Genomic DNA, 22,500 nt, shown 5'->3' with positions numbered 1-22,500 from the left:
AATGACACATAGATAACCACGCCTCTCGGACAGTCGTCGTCATAATGTAAACAATGGCAGTGATTGGCTAACATCGTGAACTACAAGGTTTCACTATCGATTTCATGTGTCTTAAGTAAAATACCCACTGTTCTACCATTTGATCAATAGAACCAACACAGAAACCTATGTGTAAACTTAAATATTTATAATCTGTTTTGTTTGTTTGTTTTTAAGGGTTTTACGGCGCTTGCAACACATTAAGGTCAAATCAGCGCCAGTTAAAAGGAAGAAAATGGGATAGTAAAAAGTTCCAGAATTACAATTAAATCACACAAGAAAAGGTAAGACAAAGGGGAATTAGTTCAAATAGGAAACAGATGTAGATTCCAAGAGCACACCATCAAAGCACCACTCAGTTTAAGATCACCTAAAAGTCTCATCCAGACAACCATAGGTCCCAACTAAGAGGAATACACTAAAATTTTTACAAATCATAAATAATATGTAAACAAAACAGAATACAGTGCATAACAGAGATAATTTACAAGGAAAAAAATATATATCATCTCCTAAAACTCTAACTATACATTTGACTGTTTCTCTCTCAGCCAGGTCATCTGGCCAGGACCAGGACAAAACCAAGTAATCTCATTCCAAGACAAAGACAGAAAGCATGTTGGAAAACAGATATAGCAGGAAAGAAAACACAGAAAGTGCCTCCCTACCCACTATGGGGCAGTGCTTGGGGAACATCGCGAACTACACGGGGTTTTACCATCAATTTCATGTGTTTTAAGTAATAATAACCAATAAAAACGTTGCATTGAATTATTTGTGTGTACAAAACACCAATAAAAACGTTGCATTGAATTATTTGTGTGTACAAAATACCAATAAAAACGTTGCATTGAATTGTGTGTGTGTGTGTGTGTGTGTGTGTGTGTGTGTGTGTGTGTACAAAACACCAATAAAAACGTTGCATTGAATTATGTGTGTGTACAAAACACCAATAAAAACGTTGCGTTGAATTATGTGTGTGTACAAATCACCAATAAAAACGTTGCATTGAATTATGTGTGTGTACAAAACACCAAACATTGAGAAATGGTTTGTCTGAAATGCCATGCTTCTTTCATGGATGATTGTCTGGTTTTAGGCACTGGTGTAAGATAAAGATCTGAACAAGTGTGTTATGAAAGGTGCCAGACAAAGCAAGAAAGAAAATACAAGAAATAAAACCATCCCAAAAAATCAGTCGACCTCGACTGCTGGGGATCGAACCTCAGAAGGTCGATTTCATAACACTCTTGTTCAGTTCTTTATCTTGCACCGGTGCCTGCTCCTTAATTTTTTAATTTGATATGCTTGCAACACGTAATGTTATTGTTTGATTTACCGTGCTTTGCGACTTATCTAGGTCATCTCAGTGCCAGTTTGTTTTTCTTTGTTTTTAAGGGTTTTACCGAAGAATATGGGATAGTAAAAAGTTCTAGAATTAAAATTAAAGCACAAAAGAAAAGGTGAGACAAAGGGGAATTGGTTTAAATAGGGAACAGATGTAGATTCCAAGAGCACACCGTCAAAGTACTTAGTTTGAGATCACCTAAAAGTCTCATCCAGACACAAGCACAGGTACCAACTAAGAGGAATACATTCCAATGTTTACCAATCATATAATATAATATGTAAACTAAACATAATACAATGCATAACAGAGAGATGATTTACAAGGAAAAAAATATCATCTCCCAAAACTATACATTCGACTGTTTCCCTCCCAGCCAAGGATCAGGACAAAACTAAGTAATCTCATTCCAAGACAATGACAGGAAACAATTGGAAAACGGGTATGGGGGGATAGAAGACGCAGTATGTACCTCCCTGCCCACTATGGGAGGTCAGGATCCCCACCCAGTCTCAGTGCCAGTAAAAATGAAGAAAATGGTTTAGTCAAAGAATTCTAGAGTTACGACTGAAAACACACAAGAAAAAGTGAGATAAAGAGTACTGGTTTAAATAAGGACAAGATGTAGATCCCAAGAACTTCCGATCAGTGTACTCAGTTTGAGATTCCCTGAAAGTCTCATCCTTCAGACACAATCAAAGGATCCCACCGAACTAACATTCACCTATACCAAAAAAATATAAAGAGACGTGTAAATAGTTAAAAAGAAATCCGACATCTCCTTGTGGCTTGTATTGAGATTATTTAATAGACTGGCACCCTAAAAAGAAAAATTTCTGTTTTTGTTGGGGTTTTGTTTGTTTTTAAGGGTTTTACGGCGCTTGCAATACATTTAGGTCATATCAGCGCCAGTAAAAAGGAAGATAATGGGATAGTAAAAAGTTCTGGAATTACAATTAATAAAATGAGATAGTCAAATTCTAGGATTACAATTAAAGCACCCAAAAAAAGGTAAGACAATAGGGGAATTGGTTCAAATAGGAAACATGTAGATTCCAAGAGCACACTATCAAAGTAGTTTGAGATCACCTAAAAGTTTTCATCCAGACACAAGCACAGGTCACCGCTAAGAGAAACGCACTCAAACTCAAATGTTTACATATCTTATATACATAAACAAAAATAATACAATTCACAACAGAGATAATTTACAAGACAAAAATATCATCTCCCAAAAGTCTGAATTATACACTTGACTGTTTCCCTCCCAGCTAGGTTATCCAGCCAGGGCCAGGACAAAACCAAGTAATCTCATTCCAAGGCAAAGACAAAAAGCATGTTGGAAAACAGCTATCAGGGGATAGAAGTCACAGGAAGTTCCTCCCTGCCTACTACGGGAGGTCAGGAACCCCAACCAGCAAGATTATCTAATAGACTAGCACCCTAAAATTAAAAAAATATCTAAAACTCACGAAAATCTAAACAGCTATGCATTTTGCCCATTTTTTGTTCAATAAAAATATAGACTGATTCTAAAATGGTTTTATTTTGATCAATACAGGGCATTAGGACAAACCATCTCCCACGTGATTGCAAAGGTACAGCAATGAATATACATAAAATATATAAGTATATAAAATAGTGAATGAGTATTATAAAGCCAGGACCGGTTCATGTGATGACGTCATCATCTCCAAACAATAGTCTGTGCCAGGGTCAAGAGAGTTTGTTTTTTTTAAAAAAGCTAAACCAAAATCATAACCTATAAGCATTTTGAAGATGGTTTTTTTTTCTCCTCTTTGCAATACTCTTCAACAGTCGTAACGTCACTTCCTTCCTAATGACGCATGGTAACTTAGTAACACTGGCTCTAAACTATCGGAACAATGGCGGACACCCATATGAAATACTTCTCTGATGAGCATAAAATTGTATCCAGAGGAGAAAAACATTATAAACCTGATCATGTTTTGACTTTTATACATTCTGATCACATGACATGTGAAAAAATTTCTAGCCAGCATGATAAATAAAAAGTGCCGATTTTCTTTGTTTAGAACCAAGCTGCTGGTTGCTGGGTGGACGTGACATCAGACTATTGAATCATATTAACATAGAATAATTCTAAAACAAGACTGCTATGAAATACTCCTCCAGAAGATTAAAGGGGGGATAATTCATAACAGCTTTATGGAGGTACAAATCATCGTCAATGACGTCAGAAACTCTATTCACCTTGAACTAAGGGAAGTAACAAAAGAAATAATTGACAAATTTTGAAATAATGTAAGAGTAACCTCTCTTGATTTTCAGTTGAACAATGAACTTAAATCACTTAAACGCATCATGTCGATAAGGTAGGCTGTTTACAATAATTGATAAAAAAATAATTAATTGTGGGTAAATAAATATCTTAATATATCAATATAGCTAGTTTGATTCATTAGAAAACAATATACCCACATCTGATTAAATGCATAGACCAAAAATACGAAAAAAAAAATAAAAATCTTAAAACATTTCTTTTTAGTATGTAACGCTGTAGAATTATATTGCTTTGTTTTATATTGCATGTTTGAGTGAAAGTAGCCACGTTATTGTTAAGCACTTTGAGCTTATTGATATACAGGGTGAGGCGCTATATAAAAACCATATATTATTATTATTATGAATAAAAACAAACGGAAAAGAAAAGAAAAAGAAAACCGTCAGTAAGATGTTCCAAAACAGATGATGTAAATGTTGCAGGTTGAAGAAATAAATAACAATGTGAAATTGAATGTAAGTTTGTAAATACCTGTTTTCGTATATTAAATTGAAGCTTACATTCAATTTCACATTGTTATTTATAACAAAATAGAATAATTTCCTTGTAATTTGCTTTGACACATTTTTGTGTAAACAAATTTAACGATTATTTTTTAAGAATTGATAAAGACATAAATTGCCTTTAGTTGCAATTGCTAGTTTCAATATTAATCATGTGGAGTTATTTAAAATACCAGTCCTGTTGTTTTTGACATATGTGTCAATGCATGACATAATCAGCCGGAAGGTGAACATTTTGAATTTACATTTTTTTTTTCATTTTATAAAAGGCTATGCTCACCAGATCATTTTAATCTTTATTTGAAGTAAATCGGGTGTTCCATGAAGTTATGGTCAGATGTATGGGAAAGATATCCAGCAACTTTTCTCAAATTTTATACTTTTTCAACTTGACTAGCTGTAAAAAATATTTAGAAGTGAAATTAAGCTTTGATATTTCCCGAAGATGTACAAAAAGGGTTGATTTAATTATTTATGACAAGAACTCATTTTTGATAAAAATTGACTAAACTTGGCAATATCTCAATTCAAACCTTCCACTGTAACATATAGAGATGTAAACGATTTCCACTATAAGGACAGATGACTTTTCTTTCAATAAAAATATTGACTGATTCTAAAATGATTATATTTTGATCAATACAGATTTCAGAGTTGCTATGCTATAAATGGGATTAGGCCTAAAAAGCACTAGAAACAAACAAACAAAAAAAATTAACTGAAGACTTTTTAGTTTTTAGCTGTGGCAGCCACAGCTCTGTGACAAAAATTGAATTGAGAACACATTGAAATAGGTGGTGAAGAAACGAAAGCCCAGGTTTGAAACAGAGATGATATTAATCACATCAATAATAACAGTATCAAGAATAATATTTTACATCTATATTGTGACATCATTAGTATTCTCATACGACGACACAAATTCTAAGTACTTAACAATTATTAAAAATGCAATCATTAATAAAAAAATTATACTTTTTCTCCATTGAATAAGATTATCGTCAACACATAAACATACAAAATATTTCTACAAGTATAAAAGTAAACCACCTCACAGAAAAAAAAGAACCCCCCCCCAAAAAAAAAAAAAAAAAAAAAAAACACAAACACAAGCACAAAAAAAAAAACTTGTTGATTGTCAGATGAATTGTAAATGTAATAAAAAAATGAGGACATTCTGTCGACATAAAATGCAATGAAGACTGGAATAACCCAGGAGTCAGCCACAGTGCAGCGCCGCAAATTGAGCTAGGGCGGGGTGACTTGCTCAAGGCCACACAGCGCAGCGGCGGGTGATCGAACTCGGTACCTTTCGGGTACGAAGCAAAGACTGTACTGCTTATTAAATTCTATCATAAAAGCCCAGGTGGTTGAGATGCTTTAAGGTCATATCAGCCAAAGGGAAAAAAAAGAAAGAAATTAATTCTGTATGTATTTAAAAATATGCACTTAATAAAATTATATATCAAAATAGTTGGCAGGTATGCATAATTACAACCCTTAATTTGGTGGAACATTTATATTTTATCACCTAAAAAATAAAAAAAATTAATAGGTGTAAAATAAATATTCATATCTGTACATATGCAATTAATTATAACTGGCCAAATTAAAACAAGTCAACAGAATCTCTCTGATGTACCGCCAAATGGGGCCACATTGCCTTAAGGGGTGACTTTTCCTCTATAGATTTGGATAGACAAGATTACACCTAGTTTTACAACAATTATTTCTTTTGATGAAAAACCAAGTCTTCTAATAAAGATGATAACCACAACAAGCCTGAGAATACTCAAAATGTTCCAAATCGGTTGAAGCAAAGTCACTCCACTTGACGGTAGTTTATCAGTCATAGAATCACTCTTCTAGTTCAAGCACGGAAAGGCAGACAATAGACGGGAAATACAACATTTTCAGAAACAAAATACCGTTTTTTGTGAAATCACAAAAGTTGATTTCATCTGAAATTTACAACAAACTATTCTCACATTCTTCTATTTTGCATTCCAAAATTAAATATTCCCAGGAAGTGATTAGACATTCTTAATGTACATGTTGCTGCTCGAAGCTCGAAGATAAAAATAACAATGTCAAATTGAATGTACGCTTCAATTTAATATACGAAAACAGATATAATGGATGTTTCCGGTTTCCCCTTTATCAACAAAACAGGATGAATGAAAGAAACACTACAGACGAAATTCGTCTTTAGTGTTTCATTCATCTTGTTTTGTTGATAAAGGGGAAACCGGAAACGTACATTCTATCGGTTTTCGTATATTAAATTGAAGCGTACATTCAATTTGACATTGTTATTTAGACATTCTTAAAACACAAACATGGAGGAAATCCTTTTCTAACAACCTTCAGCTTTGCCCATTTTGTCACATCCTCATCACAATGTTGTTATCTTATTTCATTTTATTTCAATTTTTAATGCAATGGCAAAAAAAAAAAAAAAAAAGACAATAATCTACAAGAACAGGTTTGAAACGACATTCTGACAACATTATTCATAATCAGGGGAATTTCCATCCTCGTCGTAGTATTCCTCATCCTCCTCCTCATCAAAATCATCACCATCATCATCATTATCATCATTATCATCATCATCATCATCATTATGGTAGTAGTCATCCTTGTACTTGTACTTAAATGTCTTGGCAAGTCGCGATGACCTCTTCAGGTGGACCATCCCAGGCCAGTCGGGGTCGTGGGGCAAACGGTTTTCTGGGGTCAAACAAAGGTCAAAAATTAGGTTAAAATTAGGTTGTGAAAAGAACAGCCTTTTTCCCTTTTGTAAATGTTGCTGCTCCAAGCTCAAGGAAATAAATAAAAAATGTGAAATTGAATGTTAGCTTTAATTTATTTACGAAAACAGATAAAATGGATGTTTCGAGTTTCCCCTTTATCAAATAAACTATTAAAGAACGAACAAATCACGGTGTTGCAGCTGGGAGGTTATTCTTGAAGAATACTGGGTAATGTAAATGTTGCTGCTTGTTACAAGATAAAGGGGAAACCCGAAACATCCATTTTATCAGTTTTCGTAATTAAATTGAAGCTTACATTCTATTTCTCATTGTTATTTATTTTTCCTTTTGTGGCATTTTGAAAAAACAAATATACAACCGTAACAAAATTGTGACTTATTGAGTAACGTGGTGTTATGTTGAAATGGTCAACATGAAGTAAATTTAGTTTAGCGTCAATATGATCAGAATTAGGAACGTGAAGCGATTTTTTAAAAACCAAATTAATTCTCCTCAATAATGGCAATTATCTTAATTCAACTTTCATAACTCAACCATTTGAGTGGGATTCAGAGGAATTTGTCCTCGGGTCATTTTTCTTTTCAGTTGTTTACCAGTTAAAACAAATGAAAACTTTGTTTTCTCATTTACAAGACCTTGCCTATTGAAACATTTGAGGCCAATTTATCATGAAATGCGGCTATGTGGTCTTATGGTATGACACTCGCTTTCGGATCAGAAGGTCCTGAGTTCGAGCCTCGATCGGCGCATAGTTGAGTTCTAGGAAAAGCTCTTTACTCACATTTTTTGACTGTACTCAGGTGTAAAATGAGTACCTGGCCGTTGACAGCATTGGTCTCTGTCACAAAAAAATAGTAATATCACCTAACAGGCGTCATGCTTCATTCTACATGTTACGTTTTGCTGTTGGTCAGGGACCCCTTGTAAAGCACTTTGAGCACGTTTAGTGGATATTGCGCTTAATAAAAGCTCCATTTTTTTAAATTAAAAAAAAATAATGAAATGAGTGGTTTTGAAGACGAACTTAGCCATTAAAATAATTCATGTCAAGAGGAAATTTCTTCTCACTGAAGAAGGCGTGCCACTTTGAATTATTTACAGAATTTTTATTTCTTAAATTATGAAAATAACGTGTGTTGTATGTATATACACACAAAACATCCCATAATTTCATGATTCTGCAAATTATTTTAAATTCTTGTCATTTAATTTTTCCGCAATCCAAACATGTTCAGGCTTTTTTTTTTTTGGTTTGTTTTTGTTTTTAATGGTTTTACTGCGCTTACAACACATTTAGGTCATATCAGCGCCAGTAGAAAGGAAGAAATGGGATAGTAAAAAGTTATAGAATTCAATTAAAGCACCCAAGAAAAGGTAAGACAAAGGGGAATTGGTTCAAATAGGAAACAGATGTAGATTCAAAGAGCACACCATCAAAGTACTTAGTTTGAGATCACCTTACAGTCTCATCCCAACACAAGCATAGGTCCCCACTAAGAGGAATACACTCAAATGTTAACAAATCAAATATAACATGTAAATAAAACATAATACAGTACATAACAGAGAGATGATTTACAAGGAAAAAAAATTCATCTCCCAAAGCAATAACTATACATTTGACTGTTTCCCTCTCAGCCAAGGACTCCGACCAAGGTCAGGACAAAACCAAGCAATCTCACTCCAAGACAAAGACAGAAGGCAATTGGAAAACAGATAAGAGGGGATAGAAGACACAGCAAGTACCTCCCTGCCCACTATGGGAGGTCAGGATTAAGATGAAGGGGAATTGGTTCAAATAGGAAACAGATGTAGGCCAAAACCTCAGTGTTGAATGGTATATTGTAGTAGGGTTACTCACTCTGACTACTGCGTAGAGTGCATTCCTTGGCACCACGACAGTCTCGGAGCTTCTTCAGCTCTTCATGGAGTTGCTGTAAGATGCCGTAGTTCAACTCTGTCACTGTGTTTTTCATCTGTTGAATGTGAAAAACAATAACGATGATGATGATGATGATGATGATAATGACGATGATGAGGATGACGATGATGAGGATGATGATGATGAGGAGGAGGAGATGGAGGATGAGGATGATGATGATGATGAAGATGAAGAAGATGATGATGATATTGATAATGATGATGATTGATGATGGTGTTGATGATGATGATGATGATGAAATGATGATACTGATGATGATGATGATGAAATGATGATACTGATGATGATGATGAAATGATGATACTGATGATGATGATGTTGAAGATGATGATAGTGATAATGATGTTGATGATAATGATGATGACGACGATGATGATGATGACAATGACAATGATGAAGATGATGATGATATTGATGATGACGATGATGATGATGATGATGATGATGATGATGATGATGATGATGATGATGATGATGATGATGATGATGATGATGATGATGATGATGATGCATGTGTATGTCTGAATGTATGTGATACATTACCTGGAAAGGATCCTTGTGAAGGTCATAGAAACTCATAAACGTTGTGAGAAATTCACAGTAATGAAAGTCGTGTGTTTGGTTGATGGTGCGTAAACACCAAAATGTGTTGTTGGCTGTGTTGGGACAGAAACAGAATGGACCATCTGGGGAAAAGGTAGATAGTTAATAATAATAATAATAAAATAATAAAATAATATAATAATAATATAATAATAATAATAATAATAATAATAATAATAATAATAAAATAATAATAATAACATATAATAATAATAATAATATAATAATAATAATAATAATAATATAATAATAATAATAATAATAATAATAATAATAATAATAATAATAATAATAATAATAATAATAATAATAATAATAATAATAATAATAATAATAATAATAATAAAATAATAATAATAAAATAATAATAATAATAATAATAATAATAATAATAATAATAACAATAATAATAATAACAATAATAATAATAATAATAATAATAATAATAATAATAATAATAATAATAATAATAATAATAATAATAATAATAATAATATAATAATAATAATAATAATAATAATAATAATAATAATAATAATAATAATATAATAATAATAATAATAATAATATAATAATAATAATAATAATAATAATAATATAATAATAACAATAATAATAATAATAATAATAATAATAATAATAATAATAATAATAATAATAATAATAATAATAATAATAATAATAATAATAATAATAATAATAATAATAATAATAATAAAGTGATAATAATTGTAATAACAATAGATTATTGAAAAGTATATAAAACCATTAATTGTAATAAATCAATAATAATAAATAGATTTGTTTTGTTGCAGTTCTCTTTCTGTTACAGTAGGGATGGGCATTATTCGATACCTTCATCGATACTCTACTCATTAAGGTTGAAATTATTGAGTACTCGATACTTTTTGACACTCTATCGATATTCCATCTGTAGCTTGCTTTGGCTTTGTCATGAATGAAACTCACTCTTTTATTATTAAAAAAGATAAAATAAAATGTCATTGAAATGAACGGATAGATAATGGACAACTCCACAGACTATGCAGACTCTTCTTCCCTTACTAAATAGTCTGTGGAAGGCTGACAGTTGACAGACGACCTCGTCTGATCTTGTGATCTAACTTTTCACCTTTTGCACCGTAGGTTCAACTGACTGACCCTTAGTATCGAATAAGTTATTTGATTTTAAAAATCCTTATTCGATCGAGTACTCGATACCTTTCAGTATTGATTAAGGCCCATCACTGGTGCCTTTTGCGCTGTAGGTTCAACTGACCCTTAGTAGTATTGAATAAGTTATTCGATTTTGAAAATCCTTATTTGATCGAGTACTCGATACCTGTCAGTATTGATTAAGGCCCATCACTGGTGCCTTTTGCGCTGTAGGTTCAACTGACCCTTAGTAGTATTGAATAAATTATTCGATTTTGAAAATCCTTACTCGATCGAGTACTCGATACCGTTCAGTATCGATTAAGGCCCATCCCCGATATACAGAAAGAATAAATATAATTGTGCGGCTATGTGGTCTTGTGGTATGACACTCACTTTCGGATAGGAAAGTTCTGGGTTCGAGCCTCACTCTGCGCATATTTGAGTCTTTGGAGAAAGCTCTTTACTCACATCCTTTCACCGTACTCGGGTGTAAAATGAGAACCTAGAGGTTAACAGCAATTTTCTGTCCCAAAAAAATTGTAATATCGCCTAAAAGGCATCATGTCCCCGTCCTAAATGCTAAATTTTGCTGTTAGCCAGAGACCCCTCGTAAAGCACTTTGAGCACTTTTAGTGGATTTTGCGCTATATAAAAGCTCAATTTATATTTATCTATTTATTTATTTTTAATTTTTAAAATTAATTTCCTTACATGTCCAATATGGCGGAGTCTTCCAGTGGTCGTTGTCGTGGGAGAAACATTGCATTCCACTCACTTTACACGGCCTGGGGTTGACCAACCCCCCTCCTCCCTTCTTCGATTTACGCAGTTTTTTCCTCTGCTTCCTTCTCTCTTGTTTACTCAAATATGGCCGGCCATCCGGACGTCTGTGAGACAAAAGAAAACATCTGAACCAAAGTCATTTTCTAATACTTTTTGGTTAACTCTTTCAGTGCCATTGGCCTCAGTGTGCGGCCAGAGCAGAATCTGTTCTACTGGCCAATGGCCACACAGTGCAGCCAGTCTTGAAATGCAAAAACAATAATTTAATCCAATCCTATTTTCTACAAAAGTACTGTAAATTGAACCAATGGTATCATTTCTTTCATCAGAACATTCAATTGGCCCTAGGGGGATATTTAAATTGAGATTTTACGCCGAATTCGAATGTCGCTTTATCTTAGTTTTGTCATTCTCATGCTGCCTCAATCAGGTGTCAGCCATTTTGTGACGGAAATGCGAATATAGCCTCAGCGCTGAAAGAGTTAATACAGGCAAAATGGTAAAGAATGATGGTAGGACAGTACACGACACAGACAGGCAATTGGATAGATGTAGGCTTCATTACCTTCAACACTCTTGGGTCACAGATGCTGGGGGAAGGGATTTTTTTCTTTTTTTAATTGTGAACTTTTATGTCGCATAACATCTAAGTTAATGTACTAAAAGCACTTTAAACTTTGTGCGGCTATGTGGTCTTGTGGTATAACACCCGTATTCCGATCGGAAGGTCCTGGGTTCAAGCCTCGCTCAGCGCATAGTTGAGTCCTTGGAAAAGGCTCTTTAATCACGTTCTCTCACCGTACTCAGGTGTAAAATGAGTACCTGGTAGTTTAGTGGATATTGTGCTATATAAAAGCTCAAGTTTTTTTACAAAGGATCCCAAGCAAATGGCAACACTGAAAAGACATGGTGAGACAAGACGCATGCAAGACTCTGGGGTATTTCTTTCCATCAAAACAACGCTGCTCCTGTTTTTTTGTTTTTAAGGGTTTTACGGCACTTGCAACACGTTTAGGTTATATCAGCGCAAGTAGAAAGGAAGAAAATGGGATAGTAAAAAGTTCTAGAATTACAATTAAAGCATCCAAGAATAAGGCAGACAAAAGGGAATTGGTTCAAATAGGAAAAAGATGTAGATTCCAAGAGCACACTATCAGTGTACTTAGTTTGAGATCACCTAAAAGTCTCATCCAGACACAAGCTCAGGTCCCTACTAAGAGGAATACACTCAAATGTTTACAAATCATATACAATACATAAACAAAACATAATACAGTGCATAACAGAGAGATGATTTACAAGGAAAAAAATATCATCTCCCAAAACTAACTAACATTTGACTGTTTCCCTCCCAGCCAGGGCCAGGACAAAACCAAGTAATCTCATTCCAAGACTAAGACAGAAAGCATGTTGGAAAACGGATATAGGGGGATAGAAGACACAGTAAGTACCTCCCTGCCCACTATGGGAGGTCAGGAACCCCATCCAGACGCTGCTCCTGACCAAGGTACTCATTTTGCAATCCTGTATGCTGAGAAAATGTCAGTTAAAAATCTTTTTGCAAGGACTAAATTTTGCACTGCCAAAAGTTTGACTTGAACCCTAGACCTACAGGGTTCAAGCTGAGTGTTATAGCACTAGACCATAAAGCTTTAGATAAAGGAGAAAAGGAAGAAATGGAAGTCGATTCGATAAGTAATAAATACATGTCCTGCCTGAGGTTTTACACAGATGATGCTATGGGACACACCATAGAAGGAAGACACTCATTCCCAAAGATGCATTTCACGCAAAAAAAATCATCTTCCAGAGAAAACCATACACTCACATCCAACTGCCTTACTCGCAATAAAGGATCTAAGCCATGACAAGGGCAAAACAAATTAAAAGATAATGACAGATGCTAAAGAGAAAGGGTTAAGGGTTATCAGGCGAAAGAGAAATAGAAAAGACCTTACCAATATCTCTATTGGATTCATAGATTAGTCATAATATTAACTCACTCAATTCTAGAGACTTTTGCTACAATTCAAAATTGGGAAAAATGTATTAAAAATGAGCATGTACATAGATAGTTTTATTCAACTACCATTAACATGCAAAAACTAAAAACATTAGCATTGATACTACGCCTATAATTTGTCTCATAAAAAATGTAATAAATAGGCATGGGGTAAAAGTAACCCGGGTAAACTACGGATATAGTCGGTGTTAGGGTTGAGTGAGTTAAACAAATTTTATTCAATTCATGATTGGATTTCAGTATCCCAATTTAGAAAATGACACAAAATTTGTCACCTTCTCTGACTCAAGTCCACCACTCCAGGTTCTTGACCACTGAGTCCATCTTGGTCACAATCGCACTCAGATGTCCCATCCACTCCATAGACCTGACTGTCATCGTCGTCAACATCATGGTAGGGGACCACAGGTCTTTGTTTGATCAAATGACGACGAATGTCCTAGGACAAAAGAATAAAGACTTCGTTACTGAGGTTGATTTGATAGAAAATGATTGTATTAAAAGTAAGTAAACATTTGGCAAAATGTGATATTCTCTAACCTTATATATTTGTGTTTTGTTGTTTGTCTCCTGACGAAAGACCAAGGGCCGAAACGACTCAAAACTATGGGCTGAGCGAGGCTCGAACCCAAGACCTTCCAATCTGAAAGCAAGTGTCATACCACAAGACCACATAGTCCTTGGAGAAGGCTCTTTACTCACATTCTCTCACTGTTCTTGTGTGACTTGTGACAGAATTCAAACAATGTTGAGTGTGTTTAAAACAAGATTTTTTAAAATTCCCTATATTCATCCCATAGACGAAATTTGTCTCTAGGGTATATTCCAAGGGAAGACTGGAATAACCCAGGCATCAGCCGCAGTGCAGGGCCACAAATTGAGCTAAGGCGAGCTGACTTGCTAAAGGTCACATAGCACAGCGGCAGGTGATCGAACTCAGCACAGTTTTGGGTACGAAGCAAAGACCGTACCACTGAGCCACACTGCCCCTTAAAGCAACAATGATCGTAAAACTAAATGTTTTTTTACAAAAATGTTCACCCATTGTGTGTGGTACTGGCAGGTGCCTTGTCTGAGGTTCGAACTTGAAACAGTCAAATTCAAGATGGGTAAAAATTCCGTCACAGCCACAAACACACAAGAAAAGAGGGGTGAGATTATTCCAGACCTATGTACAATCCTCCCTTTACCCCCCTCCCCCCCTCCCCTCATCCCCCATCCTCTTACCCTCAAATCCTCCAGTGCCTTCCTGTATTCTTTAATCATGTCATCGATGCGTTCCTTGTGGCTGGCCCAGGCTTCGGCCTTTCGGTAAATGTCAAGGTCACACAGCACGGACTGGTTGGACAGAATACGACATCGTCTGTTGAACATGGACTCGAAGCCATCTGGAGTCAATAAATAAATAAACGAATAATTAAATATGAATGCATATAAAGTGCATTTCCATTTTCATTGATTTACCAGCATTTTCTCTAAGGGCTATACAAGGTTATACAATTTAACAATATGAGGTAATAGACGTAAATATTCTTTTGCGGCTATGTGGTCTTGTGGTATGACACTCGCTTTCGGATCGAAAGGTCCTGGATTTGAGCCTCGCTCAGCGCATAGTTGGGTCCTTGGAAAAGGCTCTTTACTCACATTCTCTCACTTTACTCAGGTGTAAAATAAGTACCTGGCTATTTACAGCGTTGTCTCTGTCCGAAAAATGTTAATATCGCCTAACAGGCGTCATGTTTCGTTCTACATGTTGCTGTTGGTCAGGGACCCCTTGTAAAGCGATTTGAGCACATTTAGTGGATATTGTCCTATATAAAAGCTCACGTAGACAGTTCAATCCTGTTTAATTGACGAGATAATTAAAGAGATTGACGTGGTAATTAAATTACAAATTGATTAATGCTATTCCAATATGATAGATTTTATGCTTAAATTATCAATTTATTGTTGTATTTTATTTGCATTGTAAAGCGCCTCTGAGCACATTGTGGATCTAGGCGCTATATAAATTCATTCATTATTATTATTCATTATTATTTCATTATGAGATTCCTAACATCTTATCCTAGACTCAAGAGGAAAGGTGTGTTGTGTTTTGTTTTTAAGGGTTTTATGGCGCTTGCAACACATTTAGGTTATAGCAGCGCCAGTAAAAAGGAAGAAAATGGGATAGTAAAAAGTTCTAGAATTACAATTAAAGCACCAAAGAAAAAGTAAGACAAAGGGGAATTGAGAACAAATAGGGATCAGATGTAGATTCCAAGAGCACACCACCAATGTACTTAGTTTGAAGTCACCTACAAGTCTCATCCAGACACAAGCACAAAATCCAACAAAGAGGAACACACTCAAATGCTTACATTATACATTCAAAATAAAAATAATAATACATAACAGAGAGATGATTTACAAGGAAAAAAATATCATCTCCCAAAACAATAACTGCATTTGACTGTTTCCCTCCCAGCTAGGATTCCGGCCAGTGCCAGGACAAAACCAAGTAATCTCATTCCGAGACAAAGACAGAGAGCATGTTGGATAACAGATATAAGGGGATAGAAGACACAGTATGTACCTCCCTGCCCACTATGGGAGGTCAGGATCCCCACCCAGGATGCAGGGGGATAGAAGACACAGTATGTACCTCCCTGCCCACTATGGGAGGTCAGGATCCCCACCCAGGATGCAGGGGATAGAAGACACAGTATGTACCTCCCTGCCCACTATGGGAGGTCAGGATCCCCACCCAGGATGCAGGGGGATAGAAGACACAGTATGTACCTCCCTGCCCACTATGGGAGGTCAGGGACCCCACCCAGGATGCAGGGGGATAGAAGACACAGTATGTACCTCCCTGCCCACTATGGGAGGTTAGGAACCCCAACCAGGATATAGGGGGATAGAAGACACAGTATGTACCTCCCTGCCCACTATGGGAGGTCAGGAACCCCACCCAGGATGCAGGGGGATAGAAGACACAGTATGTACCTCCCTGCCCACTATGGGAGGTCAGGAACCCCACCCAGCAAGAGGAAAGGCTTACATCATAAAATTGGAAGTCTCCAAGTACCTAACATGTTTGTTTTTTTTGTTGTTCAAAAGTATTAGGAAGGCACTTGAACAGGAATGTTTGGTTGTACTGTGGAGGTTAAATAATTACAATGTCCACCAGGAAATATAAATAATATTCAACATCAAAAATATGCTCATAAAATAAGGATAGCTGTAACAACGGTTTGATACCTATTATCATCTATTATAATAGATAATCATCCATTATCAGACTGGAATAACCCAGACGTCAGCCGCAGTGCAACGCCGCAAATTGAAATAGGGCGAGGTGACTTGCTCATGGCCACACAGCTCAGCGACGGGTGATCGAACTCGGTACCTTTCAGGTACGAAGCAAAGACCGTACCAATGACCCACGCTGTTATCTTTTACATTTTACAACTTTTTTAAGAGTCCGATAAAAGGTTAGTACTTCTTTAAATTGATTATTTTTTTTTTTTGTTTGTTTGTTGCTTTAGGTCTCTTCCAACACAATTGAGGTTATATGAGAGACCACTGAAACAAAAAAACAAGCAATCTAACAAAAATAGTACAAATGTAAATCAAAATCATAACCTAAAGATATCATAATCTAAATTATAAATAACCAAGAACAAACAGGCAGAAGATTTACAGAAAAAAAAAATATCCCCTGTCAAAAATACAATCACAAACCAAAGAAGCAGGATAGGCTAGTAAAGAGAAGAAGAAACGACATCATTATCGGATCGTACACCCATGCGAACATCATAGGTATACGATTCAAGGGTGATGCTCCCATCCAACCATCCGCTAAATTGATTATATCTAACACATTAAGTAACAGCGGGGATAGCGTGGCTCAGCGATACGGCCTTTGCTTCGCACCCGAAAGGTACCGAGTTCGATCACCCGCTGCACTGTGTGGCCTTGAGTTTTGAGCAAGTCACCTCGCCCTATATCTAAAATTTGCAGCGCTGCACTGCGGCTGATGCCTGAGTTATTCCAGTCTTCCCTTGCAATAGACCCTATGGGATGAATAAAGGGAATTTTGATCATCTAACACATTCAGTAAAAGTTTTCTAGCCAATTTTTGTTTTTGAAAGGTACAAAAAGTCACGCAGACTTACTGAGGCCACCGGCCATCTGTGGATTGAGTGGGCCACTGACCCCACCTTGCTGGCCCCCACTGGATGGGATGGGTGGTCTAGTGAGGACGGATCTTTTCACACGACTGAATCTGGCCTGGAATTCTGGGGGGAAAAAAGACAGGAAATTGATATTCACATTGCAACATACACGAAATATGAAATGTAAGAATTAGAGGTGACTTGAAGCCTTGTCTAAAGAATAAGAACAATGACTGCCTGTAGCGTTTTTATGATGATAAAAGGTTGGAAAATTGATATTTGAAAGTCTTTTTTATTTAATAATAATAATAATAATAATAATAATAATAATAATAATAATAAATAATAAATAATATAATATATAATAAATAATAATAATAATAATAATAATATTAATAATAATAATAATAATAATATAATAATAATAATAATAATAATAATAATAATAATAATAATAATAATAATAATAATAATAATAATAATAATAATATAATAATAAAATAATAATAATAATAATAATAATAATAATAATAATAATAATAATAATAATAATAATAATAATAATAATAATAATAATAATAATAATAAATAATAATAATAATAATAATAATAATAATAATAATAATAATAATAATAATAAAATAATAATTATAATAATAATAATAATAATATAATAATAAAATAATAATAATAATAATAATAATAATAATAATAATAATAATAACAATAATAATAATAATAATATAATAATAATAATAATAATAATAAATAATAATAATAATAAAATAATAATAATAAAAATAATAATAATAATAATAATAATAATAATAAATAATAATAATAATAATAATAATAATAATAATCATCATCATCATCATCATCATTTTTAAAAAAATTATGCCCTTCTGCCATGACATCATAAGATTTCGTCGCCTGGGCATTCCACGAAGGAATATAAATAACTCATCAAACAAGATGTCTGATGTCAACAGGAATCACCCATGTTGTCCAAGTGAGCAAATCGGGGGTTAATAATCTTGCTCAAGGAAAAGAACAAAAGTGCCTGAAGCAGGGCTCGAACCCTGGGACCTTCCAGGTCACAGTGCAATGCCTTAACCACTCGGCCACTTCACCCCCCATATCATATAAAGATGCTAAAACAGTGGTCTAAGACTGGCTTTAGTCAGCCCATTCCACAGTAAACAGATTGCATAATATGTAATCAACTCACCTCTCTCTGCTTGTTTCTTCATCAATTGTCTGTGTCGCCGTCTTCTCTCCTTCTTCTCCATCCTTCTCTGTTCCCGCCCACCACCACCACCAGCTCCACCAGCTCCTCCCCTGTCGTCACGTCCACGACACTGACAATTCTTTCCAGTGTAGGGAGAATCCTTCTGGAGAGAGGTTCCACTCCCAGCTTTATTGGACCACTTCAAGTTACGGCATTTGTGTTTGCGGAGTCTTCCATTTGTCTCGATGCAGTAGTATTTCTAGTGCGTGCAAAAACAAGAATTTAAAGAAAAGAAAAGAAAAAAAATTGAGAGTCACTCAAAGTTCTGCATTTTGCAAATAATAAATCTGTCAATATCAACAATTATGAACAGATTTCCATGTTCAATTTACATCACAATGGTATATTACTTTTGTCAATCGCTGTCTTCGACAAAAATACTCAGGTTGAAATGGTTTGACAAAGTGCCAAATGCTGACATTTGGACAAGAACAAACCAAGAACAAATGGATGTCCAGGTCAGACGCAGAAAGTGGCGATGGGTTGTCCATACCCTGCGAAAAGAGCCCTGTAATATAACCAAGCAGGCTCTCAAATGGAACCCAAAGGGCAAGAGGAAAAGGGGTCGTCCAAAACAGACTTGGAGGAGAAGCCTTCTCCAAGATTTGAGGGTCTCCAATCTTACCTGGAGTGAGGCAAAGGTCTGTGCCAAGGACAGAAGAAGATGGAAGAGTGTTGTTGAGGCCCTATGCTCCGGCAGGAGTCAAGAGGCTTAATTCAAAAGTAAGTCAAGTAAGTCATGCTATATTCATTCCCCCGGCAAATCATATGAAACACACTTCCATTTCATACATCTCAAGTCACCAGTTAGATTTCCTTTTTGTACTAGCATTTTTACAATATCTACCACTTCCTAAAAGTCAGTTTCTTATTCTTATTCATACCTGAGTCAAGTTTATCTAGAATGTCATGCATAAATTGTCCTACTCAACGGTGACAATAACTAGATTTATTCTGAAATAGATCTGTGTCAAATATGAAAATTCCAAATACGATGTCCATTTCTTATTTTTGTACTCAGTCTATTCTCAGATCAGGACAGTAAAACCAGAGGGATATGCATTTCCTCTATATGCACTTTGTAAATGTTGGAGGAGTATGAGGGGGGGGGGGGGGCAGAGGGAGGGGGTTGGGATTATCATACATCTTCAATAAAATCTATCCATGTCATTCCAAATAAAAGAATGTCTGTAAATATCTTTGAGTTTTGAAATCAATGAAATATTCCTTGTCAGAAAGTTTTTAACTGAAAATGTCACCAAAAAAATTTATGGTTTCTTTGGTTTTTATAAAAACTCGATCATTACAGTTCCCTTTTGTCAGGACTCCCACTAAATTTAACTTGTAAATTACCACAGGTACAAAATCCATCAGCCCGCATAATATTATATCAAGAAAGAAAATCCGACCATACCATCCCGATTTTGGAAAATTTGCACTGGCTTCCTGTCCGCTTTAGAATAGATTACAAAATGGCTTTATTAGTTTTCAAATGCCTCGCTCAACAATTTAGCCCCTATTTATCTTTCTGAATTTATAAACTTTAAGCCTCGAACCAGAATCCTTCGATGATCACATGACATCACTTTATTATGTGTATCAAAAAGGAAGTTAAAGTCTTTTGGTGATCGCTCTTTTCAATGTGATGGCCCCACCAAACTCTGGAATACCCTAGCTACATACCCCAACCCATTTGAGATGTTCTCCATTTCTCTAATAGGTTGGGTCGAGAAATCGAGAACATCTCAAACTTCAAATCTGCTTTCAAATCCCACATGTTCAAAATTCATTTTACACCATGCCGATTGTAATTTTTGTATACTTGTATATTTAAGAAATTTGTATTTTGTTTCAATATTTCATTTTGACTATAGATATTATGTTCATAACTTAATTGATTATCTGTAAAGTACTTTGAGATGTTTGGTTTCATGGAAATTATTATTGTTATTATTATTATTATTATTATTATTATTATTATTATTATTATTATTGTTATTATCATTATTTTTCTTCTTCTTCTTCTTCTTCTTCTTCTTCTTCTTCTTCTTCTTCTTCTTCTTCTTCTTCTTCTTCTCTTCTTCTTCTTCTTCTTCTTACTTATTATTATTATTATTATTATTATTATTATTATTATTATTATTATTATTATATTATTATCATAATTATTATATCATCATCATCATCATCATCATCATCATCATCATCATCATCATCATCATCATCATCATCATCATCATCATCATCATCATCATTATTATTATTATTATTATTATTATTATTATTATTATTATTATATATTATTATTATCATTATTATTATTATTATTATTATTATTATCATTATTACTATACATATTTCTTACCTGCTTTGGCTTACAGGGCAGTTGGTTTTCCCCTCTGGCACATTCCATGGCTAGTTGATGTGTTCGTTGTGGAATGTAGAAATTGAGGGCTTCGTTGTTGCTGCCCCCTTTGGCCATTTGGTTCAACAGAATCATTTCTTCCTTACGCATACGGATACGAAGTCGCCCTCGAGTCAGTTTGCTGGAATATATTATATATTATAACATTATATATTATAACATTATATATTATAACATTATATATTATAACATTATATATTATAACATTATATATTATAACATTATATATTATAACATTATATATTATAACATTATATATTATAACATTATATATTATAACATTATATATTATAACATTATATATTATAACATTATATATTATAACATTATATATTATAACATTATATATTATAACATTATATATTATAACAGTAAATGTCAGGAAAAGAAAATAGATAAAATGTGTAAAACCCGACTGACCAGAGACAGTATCGAACCTGAGAGCGTAAGATCCAACAATGATAAAATTAAAAGACGTTTGTAAAAAAAAAATTCCATTATGTAATCGAATTTCAACAAGTTATATATAAAGAAAATCAGTTTTAAAAACTTCAATTAAAAAAACAAAAAACAAAAAAAAAATTCACATAATTGATTAAACCAGATTTTACCAATTATCTCTAAAATAATCATGATTGCGGTGGTGATAAACATACTGAATATTATCTTTATGGTTATGAGTCATATTATTCAAATGGATAATACTTTACCGGCATTCTTAGCATTTATTTTAAACGTAAATTATGTCATTGCATTTTCATAACTTATCTTATCTTATCTTACTAAAGGCTAAACAGGAATTATCCTTAAATTGTCTTATACAATAGTTTATAATTACAGAATCTCATATAGCTTGCATTGTATCATTCACAGACAGTTTTTCACAACTTCGAATGTCACAAAAAATTTATCAATACGGAAATGTAAAATCGAAAAATATTATCACAGAATACTGGTAATTGAAAATTGGTCATGATGGAATGAATAATAAATGTACAAAGTTCATAGTACACTTCCTAGTGGTTCTCTTGATTGAGCCCACCAATTTCTACACTAAGAAACAGGCAAAGACAGAAAGGATGGAATGAATTATAAATGTACAAAGTTCATAGTACACTTCCT

At 34.2% G+C, this 22,500-nt stretch overlaps 1 protein-coding gene across 1 annotated transcript in view; it reads right to left on the bottom strand.

Moving 5' to 3' along the window:
• Positions 1-22,500, bottom strand: part of LOC144956698 (extracellular sulfatase Sulf-1-like) — a 73,297-nt gene that overhangs the window by 406 nt on the left and 50,391 nt on the right. The window contains 9 exon segments of the mRNA XM_078887358.1: positions 1-6,946; positions 8,852-8,966; positions 9,476-9,618; positions 11,405-11,580; positions 13,775-13,938; positions 14,727-14,887; positions 17,663-17,785; positions 18,894-19,152; positions 21,319-21,499. The exon segment at positions 1-6,946 is cut by the window's left edge and continues 406 nt beyond it. Of these exon segments, the coding sequence (XP_078743484.1) occupies positions 6,726-6,946; positions 8,852-8,966; positions 9,476-9,618; positions 11,405-11,580; positions 13,775-13,938; positions 14,727-14,887; positions 17,663-17,785; positions 18,894-19,152; positions 21,319-21,499 (1,543 nt within the window). The 3' untranslated portion in view covers positions 1-6,725.

Source organism: Berghia stephanieae, chromosome 11 (assembly GCF_034508935.2).
Source record: "Berghia stephanieae isolate SIO BIC M18660-M18661 chromosome 11, UCSD_Bste_1.3, whole genome shotgun sequence".
NCBI lineage: Eukaryota > Metazoa > Mollusca > Gastropoda > Nudibranchia > Aeolidiidae > Berghia > Berghia stephanieae.
This window is presented reverse-complemented; position numbering and strand designations above follow the sequence as displayed.